Genomic DNA, 20,476 nt, shown 5'->3' on the forward strand with positions numbered 1-20,476 from the left:
TGCTAACCTGACAGTCAGGTTGCGTGACAAAATGAATGAGTTCAGTTTGCTCCGTGTATTCACAATATTAAGAATACAATTCATGGTCATTTAACCACAAATACAATGATAATTATGTTAACTTTTATAATTTATAATAAAAGTTAAGGGATAAATAGTAGTTTTGACCCCGATAAATAGTGGTTTTTGATTTTGGTATCTAATTTTTTTTTGGTACTGACAAATTTTTATTTTTTGAAATAATTACATGTCGTGAAATCTCGGTTAACGGATGCATTTCAATTAATAAACAAACTTTTGTTGTTTTATTTATCTGATTCCATATAAAAAATAAAAATTGTTGACAAATAAAAATATATGATAATCATGTCAGCTTTTATAATTTAATAGACTTAAATGACGTTACCCTATCATAAAATAAGAGTGTTTTGATTTTTTTATTTAATTTTTTATCTGAAATTTTTTATTTTTTTGGAATAGTTATTTGTTGTTAATGAATCTCCATTAACTAATGATATGGCTAATGACATGCATTTATTTTAAAAATAATAATTTGTCAGGTATCAAAATAATATAAAAAAATAAAGCTTAAGGTAACAAAATCAAAATACCTCCATTTTGTTGGTACTAGAAAGTTATTTAAGTTTGATAAAAAAAAAAAAGAAGTTATTTAAGCCTTTATAATGACTTTTAATGCATACCTATTAAACTTTTGGTTTATTGGGTAAGCCGTATTCCAAAGTTTCCTAAATGTCCCTAAATTAATGTTTTTCAATCTATATATCTTCGAATCTTCTGCACTTATTTTTTCAACAACATTCTCATCTACATTGTAGGACTTCTTTATTGGAGTAAAGTCAAGAGAAACCAAGTCAAGTTAAGAATGTCTAAAAAATTCCCTATTAAATTCTACCCACCAACAAAAATGAAGCAAATAAATAAAGGAAAAACATCAATTCAATTCAAGAATGATAACATTATATAATAGACAAACAAATGAATTATTTGAACAATAACATCGTCTTGAACAATTCATTCAAGGATTAATCGTAACCACAATCATCACCCTAGTCAAAGAATTTCAAAGTATAGATATATTTTTTGTATGCTTCAGAAAAAGTATAGATAATATGACATCAAAGAAGCTAATAGTTACATGAATAGTGTTGCGTTATATACAGAGTTAACATAATCATCATTTAATTAACATTTATAATTTAGATGTAACTTTTGAAGGAGACTACTCTTAAGGTTTTTGAACAATATGTGGATTAAAGCACACTTTCTTAGCATGATATGATTGATCTAATCTGGAGTTAAGTGTGTTATTTACTTAAGTTCATCTGAGATTAGAAAAAAAAATCAACTAAATGTGAAAATCACTTTTTGAATAAAGAATGATTTGGAGATTTATGGTTCTTAAAAAAGTTGTTTAAAAAGAGATATATGTCAATAAATAAATGATAAAATTACTAAAAAAACAATACAAAGATCAATTCACGTTGAGACTCAATTAGAGAAATTACAAAGAGATAGCAAGACTCTCAACCCCCAAGGCATTACTAGGATGTTTGGGGCACCGTTGAAAATTTTCAACCTACATTTTGCCACAAGAAGACCTTTATAACTTCTCTGTTCAAATGCATTGAAATTCATGCTACCAATGTTTAAACGACAAAGCAAACATACATGTATAACTCAAGTCACCTACTTTGCAAATCAACATATATAATTAAGGAGAGATATCATTTTTTCTTTGAACATTGAATAGTGAACTATACTTTTTATGCAAAAGTTGAAGGTTTAATTTCATGGAATGAAAGATATATACTCATATAAGTTTTCTCTTAAAATAATCTTGAATTATAATATTATGTATAGATAAATGTATGAGGCAAATGGAACATTAGCTTATAGTAGCCACCACCATTTATTTTTATCTTTCTCTATTCTATCCAATAAAAAGTAAAATATTGAGTAAATTTCTCTTATAAAAATTATGAATAATTATCTTTTACTTCTTTTATACATATTATTAATTATTAATGCAGGCTAATTTTCAACAATTGCATTATAAGATTATTATTAGAGCTTACTTAACACTAGTTTTTACTTTTTATTGAATTCTTAAGCACAAAAACAAATTGTTATTTTTATGTTCACCTTTGGAGGATATTAAATTTAAAGTGATGGTGAAAGAATAATTCTTAATTTCTTATATGAGAATCAATTCTTAGAATAATTTTTCTTAGCACAAAGTATAAAGATATAGGATATTATGTTTTTTATTACTAGACCATAATTATATTTCATATGAAAAAAATTTGATCGAGTGAGATAAAAAAATATTATGACGTAAAAGTTTTCAACAAATTTTTAGTAATTATATATTGAGATCAAAATGGAAATCCCTTTTTTTGTGTTTGATAACATAAGTGTTTTTTAATTCACTAATTAGATGCTATTTTTTTCTTTTTTGGTATAAAAATATCATTAATCTAAAAGAATTTTGTACATAAAAAAATCAAATAATAATTTTTTTAAAATAGATCGTTATCCAAACCAGAAAAATGGTCCTACCATGTGGATTTGAAACTACTAGTTTAATTATAATAATGTTGTGCTATTTTTATTCTAGGAAGTTGTGCTAATTGATGCTAAATGTGAGAAACATTTTCAATTCTTGTGAAATTCTTAAAACACAACATAACAATAATAATAATAATTAAAAAAAAATCGAAAAAAGTACTTTACTTGCGCCGCACTTTGACTTATTAAAAAGTCGCGTCCAAACAGGCCCTTAAGGTTGAAGTGAGGTGGTGATTGAAACGAAACGCACAGGGCCATCGGCGATGGGAGACGACAGTGGCAGCAACCGGTCAAAGCCGGAGTGGCTGCAGCAGTATGATCTAATAGGGAAGATTGGAGAAGGCACCTACGGTCTCGTCTTCCTCGCTCGCATCAAGTCTTCCACCAATCGCGGAAAATCCATCGCCATAAAAAAATTCAAGCAATCCAAGGATGGCGATGGTGTCTCTCCCACCGCCATACGTGAAATCATGGTATTCCTTTCTCTGCTTGCTTAATTACACCTAGGGAAGTTGTAATTTCTGAAATTCGGAAGCGAATTCGCTTAGATTGTTTTTAATTTCGAGTTTCTGAAGAAATTGCCATTTTTTTTCATTTATCTATTTTCCTTTTCTTTTGTTAGTTCTCTGTAGTTTCTAGTATTTGGAAACCTTGAAGAGGCTTGAGCCAGAGGAGGCTTTTTTTTATAAAAAAAAAATTATTTAATGGTTTGGCGGTTTGGATTGGTTTTGAGTGAATTTCATTTGATGCTGCAGTTACTCAGGGAGATAACGCACGAGAATGTTGTGAAGCTTGTGAATGTTCACATTAATCATATGGACATGTCTCTCTATCTGGCTTTTGATTATGCAGAACACGACCTTTTTGTGAGTATATATAATCGTGAAACTGTTGACATGGCACTCTACTTAGGCACTAGAGTTCAAGTTGAAATTAAAGTTGTTTGCTTTCGTAGTTCATCAAAATGTTTCCCGAGATAATGTGTACTTTCTGATATCTGAATTTCCAAGGTGTTTTTAGTTTAATGTTGCCTTTTGACATTCCTAGCTAGTGAGATAAGGCTTGGTTGTTGCATCTTGTATTAGACACATTATGGTCTTTGCAATGGACTTTATGCTATTGTATAAGTTTTGCTTCCGTGTCTTATAAAATGTTGGTGAATTTTCTCTAGGAAGAGATATACGTAGGTAGCAAGGAATTGCTTGTTCTGATTAATTGAGTGTAAAGATTGCAATTTTGAATGGCAGGAAATAATAAGACATCATAGGGACAAAGTCAATCAATCCATTAACCAGTATACTGTTAAATCGTTACTCTGGCAGTTGCTCAATGGACTAAACTATCTACACAGGTGAGTCTTTTTGTTTTTGAAATTGATGATGGTTCCTTTTCTTTTCTTTTTCTGTTTATATGCTAACTCTTATTATATTATATTTTTTCTGTAGTAATTGGATAATACATCGGGACTTAAAGCCATCAAATATATTGGTGGGATTTTTGGCTACCTTATCACTATATGATTAGTTATTTTACTGCTATAATTGGATTCAAATTTATTTGTTCACTTTTGATTAGTGCACTTGTTTCTTTAACAAACTTTCTATGAACAGGTTATGGGTGAAGGAGAGGAACATGGAGTTGTTAAAATTGCTGACTTTGGACTTGCAAGGATATATCAAGCACCTTTGAAGCCATTATCTGAAAATGGGGTATGAGCATCTTTGTCTTTGTCATCCACCTGTGTTGTGTCTATCGTCTGTGTATTTGAGAAATCGTCAATTTTATTCTTATAAATATTTAATTCTGAATATCTAAGCAGCCAAAATCTGGGTAAGCATATAATACTGGCAGAAGGAGTGCATTAAAGGCTTGTACTATCTCAGCTTTGTGATATAAGTTTAGTGCATTGAACTATCAAGTCTGCTGGCAACCTCATTGTTTTGATTCCGCACATGTTGGGTGCTTAAACGTGCATTGCCTGTTATCATCTTTAACCTTCAGTTGGCTGTGCACTTGTATTACATTTTAGCTCTCCATATGTTTGATGGTTCAAATTCCTTAATTTATAATATAATAACATGCAGGTTGTTGTTACTATTTGGTATCGTGCTCCTGAGTTGCTTCTTGGAGCAAAACATTATACCAGTGCTGTTGGTATCCTTTAATTTAAGTTTTTATTTATTATTTTTGTAATATTTTCCAGTCAAATAATTGCACCTGTGTGCCAGTGAAAAGAATTATGGTTAACTTAAAGGTTGTACATGCGAAGTTATTAATATCTCAGATATTTTTTGAGTCTTTTAACCTATATACTATTTTTGTTACAATATTCTTGGTGCTTTTGCTGCTATTGTTAATTTGACTTGAGGTTGCTTCTTGCATAAGTTATGACTTTCAGTGAATCTGAGATGTCAATGTATCAAGGATCTACACGAAAGTTTGACTTGTGTTACTGGATTTTGAAATTTTGAATCAATCTACGTGGATGTTGGAGTATGGTACACTGGTACACATAATCCAAAGATAGACTAATCAGCCATGTATGATAAATAAATGTGCGTGTAATGTATGGTCTGATTCTAAAATCGGTCTAGTTATATTTCCTTAAATCAACATTTAGATATGTGGGCTGTGGGATGCATTTTTGCTGAGTTGTTGACTTTAAAGCCGCTATTCCAAGGTGCAGAAGTCAAAGCTACACCAAATCCCTTTCAGGTACTTGATACAATAACTTACTGCATTATGATTCTATATTTAAATATTGTTATGGATGTAGCTTCTATATTATTACCTTGTCAATTTTGGATCTTAAAAATATTCTTGTTCCACTTGCAGCTTGACCAACTTGACAAGATATTCAAGGTTTTAGGTAATTTATTTTCTTACAATTTTTCTTTCTCCCTATTGGGGGTTCTTCATTCTCTTGATGATATTCCAGACCTACATCAGTGGACATTGTTACTGTGCCAGGCCATCCCACATTAGAAAAGTGGCCTTCCTTAGCAAATCTTCCCCATTGGCAACAAGATTCACAACATATACAAGGACACAAATAGTAAGATCATTATTAATGTGTTTATAAAAATATATGCAGGATAAACCTATTTCCATTGCGTGCAAGTCCTTTGTTTTCTCCTTTCTTTACCTGTTCTTCTTTGAAACTAATACTTTTCTTTTCATTAAATTAATGAATCTGTTTTGCTTCTGTTTGCAAACAGTGACAATGCTAGCCTATGTAGTGTTTTACAACTATCTCCAAAAAGTCCTGCATATGACCTCTTGTCAAAGATGCTTGAGTAAGTTTATCCTTCTAAACATCTGAGAGAGATTTTGCTATGCCTATACAAAAGGAAACTGAATCTTTTTTTCATATTTAAATGATTTTAAGCTGAACATAGGATGGAGTGGTACCCCCTTGTATACTTGTGATTTGTGGTGATACCCCCTCCCTAATATTGTAATGGGTGGTTAAATAAATCACAATATTTTGTTTCCTAGTCCAGATGGTAATGTGAATGATGGGTTTGTGATTTTTGTTACTATTTCTTACTTCATTGTCATTACCTATTGTCGTTGTTCTTGTTGCTCCTATAGTTAAATGTGTACAAGTTCATCAGCCTTAATCTAGCTCTACCTTTTTCCATGTTGTTAAGTTGTTTGAATTTGTTTTAAGTTCATGTAGTAACTATAAGTTATAATCAGTCTCCTGAACTAATCTACATGGCAGCCTTCCCACCTATTTGATAAATATTGTGGCATAGCTGCTTTACTCGTAAATTGTTCACCATCTGAGCCACAAGAGTATTTTGGACATTAAGTCCTGGGAATTTGTTGATATTGAAGATGATTTCAAGGACTATCTCTACTATTAGATAAGTAGAAGGATGTCAAGAACTACATGATAAATTCTTATTCTTCTAAGTTCAGGATTGTCATAAACTATCATAGAGTCACTGAAAACAATTACCAGTCGACTTTATTATGAGCTATCTAAGAAGTCCAATTTCCCCTTTTTACTGTCATCAATAACTTATGTTATGCTTAGCAAATTGGAAAGATGGTAGGAATGGGAATATGCTCAAAGTATGTCTATAGTTACTAAGGATCCATTTCCGTCAATAATTAATTGAATTGCCGTCTATACCTTTGCTACTAAAAAGTAACACTATACCTTTAGTTGTTTTTGCTGATTAAAAAAAAAAAAACCTTTTAGTTGTTTTGGAATGTAAAAATCCTCACCTCACTCCATACCACCATGACCACTGTCATTGCCATTGCCACTATTGTTGGTCACCTGTGCTGCCACCACCAAGGAAAATATTGCCACTGAGCATTTTTTTTATGCTATTCCTGCCTGATTGGCATACCATGTAGGGATAGAGTGGAGTAGTTCTTCAATTTTTTGATGTCAAACATGTGAATTGAACATTTATTCTATTATAAAATTTCTCATTACAGTCATTCTATTCTAGCAAACCCAGTGTAACCTTGTTTCTGTTTTGTTGCATATGGCTTTCAACTTGTATATACTTTATCTAGTATTTGTGGATATATGAGTGTGATGCATGAATTTCCGGTTTTAATGAAAATTCTCTCTCTTTTCCTTACCTTTTCTTGTTTTGCAATAACATGACTTGCGTATTTATGGGCAGATATGATCCACGAAAGCGCATAACAGCAGCCCAAGCTTTGGAGCATGAGTAAGACTCCTTCAATTTTCCTTTTTTCTTGCATGAAATCTGCATACCTAATTTAACATTTCTTTGGTTAATGGTTGTTGTTTTGTCTATTGAAATCTTGACAAGATTCCACACTTTTTCCATGTTTGTTTTATTTTCTTCATATGTCATGCTTATGAAGGTTTACTAAATGATGTGGTTGCCAACTTTCCATCTTATTGTTGTATTCAATATATTTGAATCAGAAGTTGCTAAAGTTATTGAGGATGGACAAGCAGATTGTTGCAGTCTTTATCGGAACATGTCCAGAAGCTTTTCTTAAACTAATTTACATACTAAAAAAAAGCAGTTACGTTGTCCAGATGCTCCTGAGTTAGCAAATTTTGTGTGAATTTATTGTTTTTATTCACTTAGGTTTCAGTCAATCATCATATGTGTCTGACTTCTGTTTGACACCTGTGTGTGTATATGTTCATTTTTATAATACAATGCTGCAACTGTTTATGACTCAGTGAGTATAGCATTAGCTGATCAACCAATTATAGACCTTTATCATAATTTTCCTGGGGTAGAGGGCTGGTTGTCTGTCTCTTCAGTCAAATCCTCTCAGAGCACCATTGGTCATGTTAGATATTCCATATTTCCATGTCATGTGTTCACAGAGGTACTCTGCTGATTGTTTCATAATAGCTAGTGACATTGACTTGCCTTCTTCTTCATTTTGTCATATATACTAAGTTGTTAGATCTTGCAAAACATTGCTGGATCTTTGATTTTGATGGCAATGGTGTTGATGCACTTTTACTTCATCATTATGACTTGGATGTATTGTAGAGAAAACTTAAAATTGGTTGTTGCCTTCAATGAAAAGATTCTTTGTTTATGTTGGGGATGTACACTGTGACTTCTGATGGAAAGACACCTTAATTGTTACAATATGTATGCGTGATTCTCTATCCTTTATATAATTAGTTCCTTTGTATCTTTCAGTTGTGTTATCTCTTAGGTATCCTTATGCTTTGTTTGCCAGGTATTTCAAAATTGAACCACTACCTGGGCGGAAGTAAGGCCTTTTTCTTCCTTCTTCCTTTTTACTATTTTGGTTTGGTTTTTTGCCTGAAGCTTTGGTTGGATAAAACCTTCTCCTTGTACTATTGGTTATTTTTCACTGCTTTAAAAAATTTGCTTGGAAAGGTTTATACATAAACAATTTTCATATAGTTCTTTTCAGGTTCTATATATAAAAAAAGTAGTGGTTTTAATTAAGCATATTTTCGACAGTCATTTGTTTTATTTAATTAGATATGTCTGTGAAATCAATGCTCAGTGCACTTGTACCCTGCCAACCTGGAGACACATTTGTGAATTATCCCACACGTCCAGTGGATACAACAACAGATTTTGAAGGGACAGCCAACATGCAACCTTCACAGCCGGTATGCAAAGATACCTAAAAATTCTATAGAAAAAACTATATCATTCTAAGCTGAAATAATTTTGACTTAATTTATCATTAGCCCCTCTTAAAATTGTAAAGTCTAGTAGATTTAAAATTTTCATTGAGTAGAGCATATCAGAACTAAAGGATATGATTCAACTTTGTCATTGACCATCCTTTTTGTGGAAAATATTTATATGTTCTACAGGTAATACTCTTAGAGTCTTAGTAGTTTAGCAATTGTCCAGATTTAATTTAATATAATTTTATTTTTAATCCAATGGTATTGTACTCCTAAACTTCATAAAGAATATCTCCTTTTCGTTGAGTCATATTGGTATAAAATTGGGGAGAGGATATAGTTGTATTATTTGTGGAGAGGATAGAACAGATTACTTTGGCTAACCCATATCTTTTGACCATTTTATATAACTTCAAAGTGATTTTTTCTCAGAAAATATAGGTAACTCCCTCTGGTCCTATTTATAAGAAGCAAGTTAGAAATGGTGCTTGGTCCTTTTTATAAGACCCAATCCATTATGTCCCTTGCATTAATTACTTTTAGACTAAAATACCCCTAATTAAATAAGAGAGGTTGTAATAACAAACAATTAGAAGAGGGAGAAAGCATTAATTGCAATGGTAGTTTTGAAAAAAAATATAAATTTAAGACATTTATTGTTATCAACTAAATTAACTACTTTCCTTAATCCAGATGAATTAGGTAATTGAGTTTTATAAATAAGATTGAAGGGAGTAATTGTTAATAATTTAACTACATTGTTATGAACATTTTCAATGATTTTGTTATGTTATAGGACTTAGTTAACTGTGTTATACTGATTACTTTCTCTTAATGGATATTCTGATTACTTTCTGAAATTTTAGTTGCTCCCCCCCACAAAAAAAAAAAAAGCCTGTTTGTAGTCATTGGCAAATTTTGGTTTTGTATTTACATACTTGCATATGCACAAGGATATACATTTTCCACTTCATGATTTCAAATGTATATATTTCTTAATTTTGAGTTAGGTTTCGTCTGGAGCTGCAGTTTCTGGCAACATGCCTGGTGGTCATGTTTCGAATAGATCTGTCCCTCGGCCAATGAATGTTGGTGGCATGCAGAGAATACCTCATCAGGCAATGCAGGGTTATAATCTCTCATCTCAGGCAGGGATGGGTGCTGGAATGAATCCTGGTGGCATCCCAATGCAACGAGGTGTTCCACAGCAACAGGTTTAGTAGTATTTATTGGGAAAAAGAGACAGGGGATTAACTTTTTGTCCTTTCTCTCAAGGTAGATGTGATAGTCTTGTTTTCTTTTTGAACAGTTGAGAAGAAAAGATCAAATGGGTATGCCAGGATACCCTCCACAGCAGAAGTCAAGACGTATATAAGGTAAATACTGTTGTTCCACCACATATTAGTGGCATTTGTGGTGGCTATCATAGAGACAAACTTGGCTGTTCAAAAAACCGGGAGAATTATGTTGATATGGGCTATCAGGAGTGTCACTGATTTTTCTCATGTTGTGTGTGAGCAATTAGAATTCGTGAGAGTGGTATGTGAAGTTTTGAATTTAACATGGCATTAATTATATTCTTGTACTATGATTCTTCCAAAGTATTTTAGAAACTACAAATTGAGTATCACCTGATTCACCTCTTTGATAGTCACTTGTGATATGTGGGTTGTGGTAGATATCAAATCGGTATATTTTTTTACAGCAAATTTATCACGTATTGTTTCCAGTCAACATTGTTCAATCTTCTGGCATACTTGAACTAATAGTTGGATGACTCTTTGATATTTGCAATAAAAGCTGAAATACCATGTCTCATGGTTAGGTTGTGCTGGTAGAGATCAAGTGAAGATAAATTTGAGGTCAACTCTAGGGAACTTGAGCTCATTCAGGACAATTCATGACCCCCCAAGTTCAGATAGTTTGCTTCCGTTCTTGCGGACCTCACTATTTTATTGCAGTCAAAGGTTTCTTTCATTTAGTAAAAAAAAAAAAAAAAGGAAACTGGATGCTATTATTATGAAGGATACTGCTGGAACAGCAATTGAGCCCTTGGAAGGGAATGGGTGAGCTATTGGAGCCTGGAGGCACATGTATATAATGCTTTAGTTGTACAAATTTCTTGTATTTACGCAGCTGTTAGCCAAGTTAAAAGGTTAGATACCTTAGGGGTGTTCGCCAAAATTGAACTTCTAGTGAGTAGTGACTAAACTAGTATCAGTATGTAACTATGTTGTACTCATTGTAGAATAGTGCCTTAAATAATTGAAGGAAGTTACACACCACTAGCATGAAGTATATCATAATATTTTTTCATTTAGATTATGTTGTGGTGAATTTCGTTTCTCCGGGACATGTCATTACTTTCTAATTTTTCTTCTTCTTGTGTCTCGTATTCTTTAGGATTTGGCTTTTGTGACAACCTACGAAGTATTTGGAACTTACTTGTGAGTATGCTAGTTATTAAACCGTGGAACAGCAATCCATGACCATAGTCCATAGCTTAATACTTATTTTAAAAAATTTAATACATTTTCACTAAATGTGTTAGTTACTACTTCAAATTCATCTTTATTATTATAACTACTGTAGACTCTTTTATATTCATTTAATATTAAATGCATGTTTAGAAGCAAAAATATAAAAGTTGAATCACCCATCAAATGCAAACAACTTTTAATTAAATTGAATAATTCTTGTTTATCATAATCAAATTATGGAAGCTCCTAAGAACAATTGAGGGAGATATATTTTTTTGTTGGTACCTATTTATTATAAATAGGTGTTTCTCACTTTCTCCATTTCAGATTACTTTATGGTGCGTTTGGTATGATGGAAGGAAAATAAGAAAGAAAAAATTTAAAATTTGAATTGGAAAGAAAATGAAAGGAAGAGAAAATTAAAATTTTTGTATCTACGAAACAATCTTTTTATTTTATTTTTCTTTCATTTTCTCTCCGATCAAATAGAAAAAAATATTTCATTAATCTTGTTTTCTTTGTCTCTATTTTTTTTCTTCCACTTTTTTTCCTACCAAATGAATCACATTAGGTTTTCGGTCCAACTCAAATTATTCAGGCTTTAAATTTTAAAACTCTAGTGCAATTGATGGTGTTTTGGAATTTTCCGAAAGAAACTTGGCAAACCAACAACCTATTTTCTGGAACATACAAGATTGTCCCTTTGGTTTGATTTAAATACCTCGTACGTTCCTTCGCTTCAGACAGCAACAAACAAACAAGAAAATCAACATTTGCTGCTATCCATTCACAAAAAACAGAGAGTTCAAAACACCTAACCAAGTCAAGAAGAGAAGATGTCACTGATTCCAAGTTTCTTCGGTGGTCGAAGGAGCAATGTTTTCGACCCTTTCGCGCTCGACGTATGGGGCCCCTTCAAGGATTTGTCTTTCCCTTCTTCGCTTTCTGCTGAAAATTCTGCGTTCGTGAACACCCGATTGGATTGGAAGGAGACCCCAGAAGCCCACGTGTTCAAGGTTGATATTCCGGGGCTGAAGAAGGAACAAGTGAAGGTGGAGATTGAAGATGACAAGGTTCTTCGGATAAGCGGAGAGAGGAGCGTGGAGCGCAGTAGTGCTAAGTTCTTGAGGAAGTTCAGATTGCCAGAAAACACTAAATTTGATCAAGTTAAGGCTTCTATGGAAAATGGGGTTCTCACTGTCACTCTTCCAAAGGAAGAGGTCAAGAAGCCTGATGTTAAGGCTGTGCAAATTTCTGGTTGAAGTCCAATATATAGAAAATATTGTTTTTTGCTGGGTTGTGAGAAGTATCTTGTGTTATTTGCTGTGAATTATAAGGAAGATCTTACAATGTAAAATATTTTAGCTGTTGAAATAAGCGTTGTGAGAGTTACATTCATGTGTGTTGAAGTGTCTTAATTAAATGTGATGTAGACACAAAAAAATTATAAATAATGTAATGTGAATTATAATTGGTTACTGCATCTATTCTTGTTTAGATACATTTCCGTGAATTAACTCCAGCTATATATTATTCTATTCAACACTAAAGCGAAAAAGAAAATATAATTTTAAAATTTAAATATTAAGATTATAGGTTTGATCTATAATAACGAATTTGCAAAAAAATTACATTGATATAAAGAAACATGGCAAAAAATCAATAAAATAATCAGAACTATAGTATTTTATCAATGGGACAATCCTCATGATGATGGGATCATAGACAAACTACAGTAGTGACTGATAAATAAACATTCATATTTGATGGTCTTCCTCTTCAGTTCTCTTGAAACCAACAGTTCTCAAGTGATTTAAGAGCTATGGAACGAAAGTTATTGGATAAAAATATACCGTGCACGCCTCTATAAAACAAATGGAACTCAAGTGATCGTAGACCTCTTACAGGTAAAGGCTATCAATAAAGGGGATAACTACTATTGCAAAGATGGAATCAGCCAATTCAGTAACAGCATATGCTTTTGTTGAGATAAATGGTTGGAATCTCATATCAACTTATTCAACTCAACAGAAGATTTGGTTTTATTAACTTATTTAGTCACTTTAGTTATTGAAATATGCTATACATCTTTTTTGGTTAAAGGAAGCATTGATAGATATGACTAATTGTGAAGCTGAGTATAAGTGACTGCAATCATATTAAAGTATGTAAACAAACAAGAAAAGGGAGTTGCAGGTCTTAAGGTAGCATTCTCTAAGCAACTGCCACAACCTTTAATCCACTGTAACTGCATTCATACGTGACCACACAGAAGGTGGCACCAGCACCATCTTCCAGTTCTGCATGGGTGTGGTGTGGATGAGGATATCCCATCTTCTTCCATTAGTCATTAGCCTCAAATCTAAAGGACACCGAATAAACCCAATTTATTTACAGAAAACAAAGGAATCCATCATATCAAAACTCTATAATGTCACACACCCAGACACGAGTACTTTACATATTCTTGCCAACCAAAAGGTGATGTTTGGCAATGGTTGGCAAGAATTTCCAAAATACTCTTGTTTGGGTGTCACATTTTGTGGTGTTTTGATTCAATGAGGAAATGATGGCTCCACCAGAAGACCACATGCTAAATGCAGCCTGCTGTCAGGGAAATGGCATAGCTCTCCAAATCAACACTACACTCTTCAGCTTCCTTCACTTCCGCCAACCTTGAGAATCGAACTTGTAGTTTGCACAACAATGTGCGTTGGCTCGGACAGCGCGAACCTTCCATTCTAACAAGGTTGCCGCAGAAAAAGGTTTTGTCTTCTCAAAGACAAAACACAAAGTAAACTTGCAGCAACATTTTTGCCTCTCCATGGAAACCCTTTCAATCCCACTTCCTTCACCATCAACCTAAACTTAATCCAGAATCCACTTCATTCAAGAGATAAAAGATACACAGTTTGAATCATTTTGCCCCTTCCAACATTTCAAAACTCAACCTCTTTCATAGCTTTACAGAACATCACTTCCAACACCACACATTGCAAGACCAAAACCAAATGCCCCCAATTTGTTGTCCATCTCTTGTCATCATCTAACATCCCCCAAAAATCCAAAAGCAATCAACACAATACATGTTATTTTATTTTACCTTTCCAAAAAAATAGTTTAATTAGAATGTAGTAGTACTAATTACACTTGCAATCATCCAACCACGAAAATTGCCATGTATGATAGATGGCTGACTTTTATAATAATAACTACAAGAAACTCATAAAAATTAAAATCTAAAAAAATAAAATGCAGAAACTGATAAAACATTTTACCAATTTCATGCCAAACAGAAGATATCATCAGTCATCAACAAAATATACTGCAAAATCCTCAACGGAGCATTTCCAAAATCCAAGTGCGGCAACCTCAACTCCCTCACCCTACATGCCCCATCCTCCGGAGCTCCGACGCCACCGACCCGAACCCGGTTCACGTCCACCCTTCTGAAGAGGTAAAACGCGCCGCCGTGGCGCTGATCGGAAGATGGGGCTTTCTTGGTTTTGTAAAAGCTCCAACCTTTTCCGGCGAGAATCCGGCAAAACTCCTCCATGGTGTCAACCCGAACGCCGACGGCCCTAGAGTGGAGAGAGAAAGAGCCGCAGTCCCAGTTGTTGGCGTTGCCGGAGGTTCCGGAGGCGTCGTCGGGGTGGTGGTCGGAGTTGAAAAGGACGATCTTGAAGGCGCGTGGGGAGAGCGTGAGGAAGCAGCGGAGGTGGGCCAGTGGGGTTGCGGAGAGGGAAGGGAAGGGAATGGGAACAGCGTCGCTTTGGAGAGAGCAAGAAAAAGAGATGGAAAGTGATGAGGGTTTGGATGATGATGGGTTGGAGAAGATGATGTGAGAGAGTGATGGTGTAGGGTACAAGTCCAGACCTAAGTCTCTTGCAATGGTGGCAAGCCTGTATGTGTCTCTTATGATCTCTTTAGTTGGGAGGAATATCAGACCTGGCCTTTTGTACTTTCTTCTTCTTCTATGATGCTGGGGTTGTGATGTGCCATGGGCTTCATCATCATCATCATCATCACTGTTATGGTGGTGATTTTGGGTTAGGATGTGATGAGGATTGTGGTTGATGGTTTCACCTAAGACCAGAGAGCGAACCAGCTTTAGTGGAAGCATCTTTTTTTTCCTTTCTTTCTTTCTTTGCATTGTGTGTAAGTAACCCTGTAAATTTAATTTAATTTTTGGATGTTTTTCTTTTCTTTATTTGATCTCGTTAAGGATTGAGTTGTCCCATTTTTGTTAACCATCCAACTTCTACATCCTCATTATGTTTTGTAAAGTGTTTCTAAACTCTTCTGTAATGTTACTTTTCTCTTGGAATGACTCAATACTCAAACAGTTGTATATGAAAATATTTGTCTTGAATTAAGTGGCTTTCATTGAATTACTACCACCATTATTTTTTCATACATCAGAAAAATAAAGGACAGAAGCTAGATTTTAATTCAAATAACAAATAACACCAATTACGTCCGCTAAAGACAATTGAATCGGATATTCATTCCTAAATACTTTAGCCAAATTTATACCACCATTATTTAATCACTATTTAGTAAAAGAGTTTAACTTTAATTAAATATTTAAAATTTTAAAAAATTTCTTATCAAATTGAAATTTAAAAGTTTAAGTACTTATTATAAAAATAAACAAATCTACTATCATGCATGATACTAATTTTCATATTTTAAAAAAATTTATCATATAAAATTCTTAATATATTATAATTATATCAATGTATTATTTTATTTCTATTTCAAAAAAATTATTCAAAACGGACAATATATTTAGTTTAGCTCGATTTTTTTATTTAAAAAAAGTTACTTATTTGAAAATTTAATCTTGAAAATTGAAAATAAAAAATACTATGATTATCAAGTATGTGAATGTAAATTGTTTTTGAATTTCAAGTCTTTTAATGTATAATTTTGTTAAATATAAAATTTTATTTTTTATAATAATCATATTCAACTCAAATAAGATTATCTATTTTTATGATACTTGTGATTCCTATTAAAAAAACAACTATTTCTCTAATTGTTTAATACAAGCTAAATTAAAAATTTATCCTAATTTTCTTGTGTTCCAAAACCAATCCTGTGTAGCATTCATCCAGCAAGCGTGCCGGTGCTGTTCTGCACGTGCAGTGCCCCGCCACATTGGTGTTTGGGCCTCGTATATTTGGGCTTATTGATGTCTTAGGTGATGTTTGGGCCTTGTTATTTCTATCTAGCGAATGACCCTAAAAATGGAGATTATTTTTTAGCCTTTAAGGCACCCGTATTGTTCTTCTTCAGGAATGTTATCCCATGGCATCAGAATGAAAATGTTGTTTGCATTAAAAGAGAGACGAAAAGAAATGAAATAAACAGCAAAATAAGATGAAATTTATATTTTTATACTTTAATTCAAAATTTCGTCTCAATTTATTTTTATTTCATATCTTTTCACTCCACCTAAGGAACTCATAATTAATTTTATACACTTAAAGCTATTTGAAATGTTCCTTCAACAAACAAAAAACTATTTGAAATGTGTCCAAAATAATCTCAACTACAGATTTTACGTTAGAGCATATACTACGAGTCTACTATAAGAAAAATGCATTCTAACTTAACCACACAAGCACTTAGTGTGTGTTTGGAAACGATTCTAAACTCAAATTGACGTGAATTTTTAGAAGTCACAATAACATTCCATTTTGACGTGAAAATCATGGGATAAGTGCATTTAAAACCTCTGCCCATACACTCTGTTAATTAGTCTTTTTTACTCCTCAAGCTTGATTGTAACAATTATTTTTATTTGAACATTGCTGTGTAGCATTCTTTCTCTTTAATTTGAATTAGAGTAATTTGTTTAATGAGTGTATATAATAGTCCTACCCAGCCTCTCACAGAGGCAGTCATGCAAGGTACGTAGGGAAGTGCCCAACTCAATCACGTGTTCATATTTTTAACAGAATTAAAGAAAAATGTCAAAAACTCATATTTTTTTTAAAAAAGGACTGTAAAAATTCCATTAACTTGTATCGTTTACTGCTTAACTAGATTTTAAACATGGATGCACGGATTAAATTATATATATATAGTTTTTATAAAAAAAAATATATCTATATTAATAAAATTAATTTTAAAAAATATTAAATATAATTATATTAAAATTGAGGAAAATAATTATTTATATTTTTAATTAAGGAGATATTGTTTTAAAAAATATTAAGCTTATTTAAACTTATTTTGATTGTTCTTTCTTCAACTAATAATAATAACGTAATACTTATCTGAAATATATAATAAATATATATTGATAATTATTTAAATTTGAGTTTTTGTTATTATAAATGCAATATTTGCATGCACTTAAATTTTTTGTGTTTATAATTGCTACTTTTTAAATAAATTTATTGTAAAAATCAAAAAAATTATTTTAAATTAATATTTTAATCATTTTGAAGATATTATTTCAATTATGTGATATTAGTTTTTACTATTACTACTCCTTGTTCTTTTATATTAATTCCATTACTTGTTACTTTTTAAGGTCATTTAACTATAAGAATTTTTATATATTTGAGACTTTATATGTTTTAATTTAATTATTATTAGAATTATTTATCTATATAAGAATCATTATTTATCTATTAGACTTTGCATGTAGTCCTAATTTTTTTTTATATTATTACATGTTTCTTTTTATATGTTACTTTTTCTCATTCTTAATGAATTTGGAAAGATAATTTTATTTAATAATTGTAAATATTCTATTATTGAATACCTTACCATATTATAATAAATTTCTTAATAATAATAGTAAATATTTTTCATAATAATCAATTATAAGACATTAGGATTTTTTTCAAATAAATTTAGATATTAAAGAATAATAAATATTCGTTACGTATCATAAATATTAAAAGTAATGTTTATTTTATTATTATTTTATTTGTATATTACTTATATGTTACATGTAATTAGTATCGTAAATTATGTACTATTTAACATACTTTTTCCATTAAAATACCAGTGAAGTTTTTGCGTCAATTTAATTGTCATTTTAATACATAGAGAAAATAATTTTGAAACACACTAAAGTAAACCTACTACCACTTCGGTGTACTACTCTAAATATCATCTATAACAAGGACTCTTCATGATAAAAAAAATTTATAAGTTGATGATATAAAATAAAAGTTAAATTAATTATTGATTTTTTGTTGCTAAAAATGTGCACACTATTTATTTATAATATAGCAGAAAAAAAATAAAAACATATACAAAATAGTTCAATGATGATAATGATCAAAACATAAATAAACATAATAGTAAAATAAGAAATGAAAAGAAAAAATGCATAAAGTTACATACGTGGAGAGAACACATAACAATAATATAAAAACATTTTAGATATTAAAATTAATTTATGTAATTTATATAATTTACGTATTAATTGATAGAATTATATTAATTTATACAATTATTGTAAAAAAATCTGTATATCAAAATCAATTTATAAAATATTTTATGTAAATAATTTATATATTAATTTATGAAATATAATTATAAATTGAAAAAATTAAAACAAAAATATGTAAGCTATTAAAAATAAAATATATAAAATAATATAAAATAAAATTTAAAAGATTTATATATTAAATATTTTTTCAATTTATAAATTTTTATAATTAAAAAAGCATACTAGTGATATATATAAAATAGTGTTTATAAAATTAACTAATCAAAGTAGGTATTTTAGTGATTTATTTCCTTATTTTTAAATAAATGATCATCAGTCATGCCAAAAGCAATATGAAAAATAAGAATAAGAAGATTAAATATTTTGGTTTAAAAATAGAAATTAAAATTGCAGATTTAAATTATAGGAAAAATAAAATTCCAGTTTAGACTTTAATTTATGCACATTATATATCTCAAAGTATAACAATCTGATGCTTATCGTGCAACGAATAAAAAGGCACATTATCGAGCTTAGGATTTGAGCAGAAGGAATGACCAATAGACACAAATCTTTAGTACTATATATACCGAAAATTCATGTATAATTTTTTGAAAAAAAAATATTTATCTTAACAAATTGAAATTTAAAAAAAAAACATCTTTTTTATTCCGAGGATCAACGTACAACTTTTTCATCAATTAACAATTTTTTTAAAAAAATAAATCTACGATAGTGAAGCAAATATTTTCAAACAAGAAAAATAATAGCATATTTATTTTTGTTGATAAAATTACGTGAGTAGGGTTTTATGATCACCAAGTTAGAACATGTTTCAAGATTTACAAACTTTTATAGAAATGCTTAATTATACAATCGCCTAATACCAAGACTCTCACATTCGTATGAGATTCAAACAACATGCAATAATTCCTAAAAGAAAAATGCAATGCCATACTAATAAATAAGAAAAATAAAATGTACGTATATTGAAAAATATAAAAAGAAGATACTTTTAATATAAATGGAAAAAGAAAATTGAAAGGTATATTTATGGGAGGAGGGTTGATGCAACGAAGGAAAGAATAAGCAGCGGGACAAAAAATGCATTAGAAGAAATCCCAGTTTTAATGATTGAAGCAATGCTTTTATGGAGCGACACCATGATATAAAAATGTTTCATGCATTAATTTCCTCTAACACGCAACGTACCCTGCACTCTGCACATTATAGCCTTCTCTCGTCACCGTTACATGGTTGAACGAATTCAAAGATGAAGTCAGGGAAGTTGGGAATTTTGGTTCTGCTCGTCTTGTTCAGCTCTTCTACTTGTTCCGCTTGGTTTGGTAGTAAACACAAAAGTTCAAGTGGAAGGAGCTCCTTTCGTCCAGATGAAGCATCGTCATCGTCATCGTCGTCGTCGTCGTCACCATACATACTAAACCGTTTTCGTGCTGGCTCATCGGTCGTGTTCCCGGTTCACGGCAATGTTTACCCAGTTGGGTACGTAAAAGGACCTTCCTTTTTTCTTAATCTTCTTTTTGTTCTTCAGTTAATTCACTTTATGCCTTTCTTTCTCCTCTCCCCCGTTTTGTTCATCCCTTTTCTTGCTTGGGTTCTCTTTAAGTTCCCTTCTGTTATATATATATATATATATATATATATATATATATATATATATATATATATATATATATATATATATATATATATATATATATATATTTTTATATATATATAAAAAAATCTCTCTAAGTATGAGTATATATCGCTCTCCATCCTGTACACATAAAAAAAAATATTTTTTTT

The 20,476-nt window shown here is 31.2% G+C and overlaps 4 protein-coding genes across 8 annotated transcripts in view; 3 read left to right on the forward strand and 1 right to left on the reverse strand.

Moving 5' to 3' along the window:
• The first annotated feature begins 2,750 nt into the window (after nucleotides 1–2,750).
• LOC100813433 (cyclin-dependent kinase E-1) lies at nucleotides 2,751–11,013 on the forward strand. 4 transcript variants are annotated; one of them, XM_006578705.4, is made up of 16 exons: nucleotides 2,765–3,062; nucleotides 3,345–3,455; nucleotides 3,837–3,940; nucleotides 4,035–4,077; nucleotides 4,200–4,298; nucleotides 4,674–4,743; nucleotides 5,210–5,304; nucleotides 5,425–5,458; nucleotides 5,539–5,644; nucleotides 5,808–5,885; nucleotides 7,242–7,289; nucleotides 8,299–8,331; nucleotides 8,596–8,704; nucleotides 9,739–9,942; nucleotides 10,038–10,104; nucleotides 10,554–11,013. In XM_006578705.4, exons 1-15 carry the CDS (start codon nucleotides 2,853–2,855, stop codon nucleotides 10,101–10,103), a joined length of 1,410 nt encoding a protein of 469 aa, XP_006578768.1. In that variant the 5' UTR covers nucleotides 2,765–2,852; the 3' UTR covers nucleotide 10,104; nucleotides 10,554–11,013. The 4 variants fall into 4 exon arrangements, 3 of the variants coding, with proteins under 3 accessions (XP_040870902.1, XP_006578768.1, XP_003523203.1); XM_003523155.5 differs by having other exon boundaries at nucleotides 2,768–3,062; nucleotides 5,560–5,644; XR_005891186.1 differs by lacking the exon at nucleotides 10,554–11,013 and having other exon boundaries at nucleotides 2,754–3,062; nucleotides 9,758–9,942.
• Nucleotides 11,014–11,719: 706 nt separating this feature from the next.
• LOC100813974 (17.5 kDa class I heat shock protein) lies at nucleotides 11,720–12,691 on the forward strand. Its single transcript, XM_003523156.5, has one exon. The coding sequence runs from the start codon at nucleotides 12,045–12,047 to the stop codon at nucleotides 12,468–12,470; it is 426 nt and encodes a 141-aa protein (XP_003523204.1). The 5' UTR covers nucleotides 11,720–12,044; the 3' UTR covers nucleotides 12,471–12,691.
• A 652-nt stretch (nucleotides 12,692–13,343) lies between these two features.
• LOC100811971 (uncharacterized) lies at nucleotides 13,344–15,562 on the reverse strand. Of its 2 annotated transcripts, none has more exons than XM_003522424.5 (2): nucleotides 14,487–15,562; nucleotides 13,344–14,254 (listed from the first exon to the last, which is right to left on the reverse strand). In XM_003522424.5, the coding sequence occupies exon 1, from the start codon at nucleotides 15,359–15,361 to the stop codon at nucleotides 14,492–14,494; it is 870 nt and encodes a 289-aa protein (XP_003522472.2). In that variant the 5' UTR covers nucleotides 15,362–15,562; the 3' UTR covers nucleotides 13,344–14,254; nucleotides 14,487–14,491. The 2 variants fall into 2 exon arrangements, with proteins under 2 accessions (XP_003522472.2, XP_040870925.1); XM_041014991.1 differs by having other exon boundaries at nucleotides 13,344–14,311.
• A 4,205-nt stretch (nucleotides 15,563–19,767) lies between these two features.
• The window catches only part of LOC100812524 (aspartic proteinase Asp1), a 4,218-nt gene continuing 3,509 nt past the window's right edge, over nucleotides 19,768–20,476 (forward strand). The window contains exon 1 of the mRNA XM_003522425.4: nucleotides 19,768–20,170. Coding sequence (XP_003522473.1) covers nucleotides 19,941–20,170 — 230 coding nt within the window. The 5' untranslated portion in view covers nucleotides 19,768–19,940. The remainder of the gene's footprint in view (nucleotides 20,171–20,476) is intronic.

Source organism: Glycine max, chromosome 4 (assembly GCF_000004515.6).
Source record: "Glycine max cultivar Williams 82 chromosome 4, Glycine_max_v4.0, whole genome shotgun sequence".
Lineage (NCBI taxonomy): Eukaryota > Viridiplantae > Streptophyta > Magnoliopsida > Fabales > Fabaceae > Glycine > Glycine max.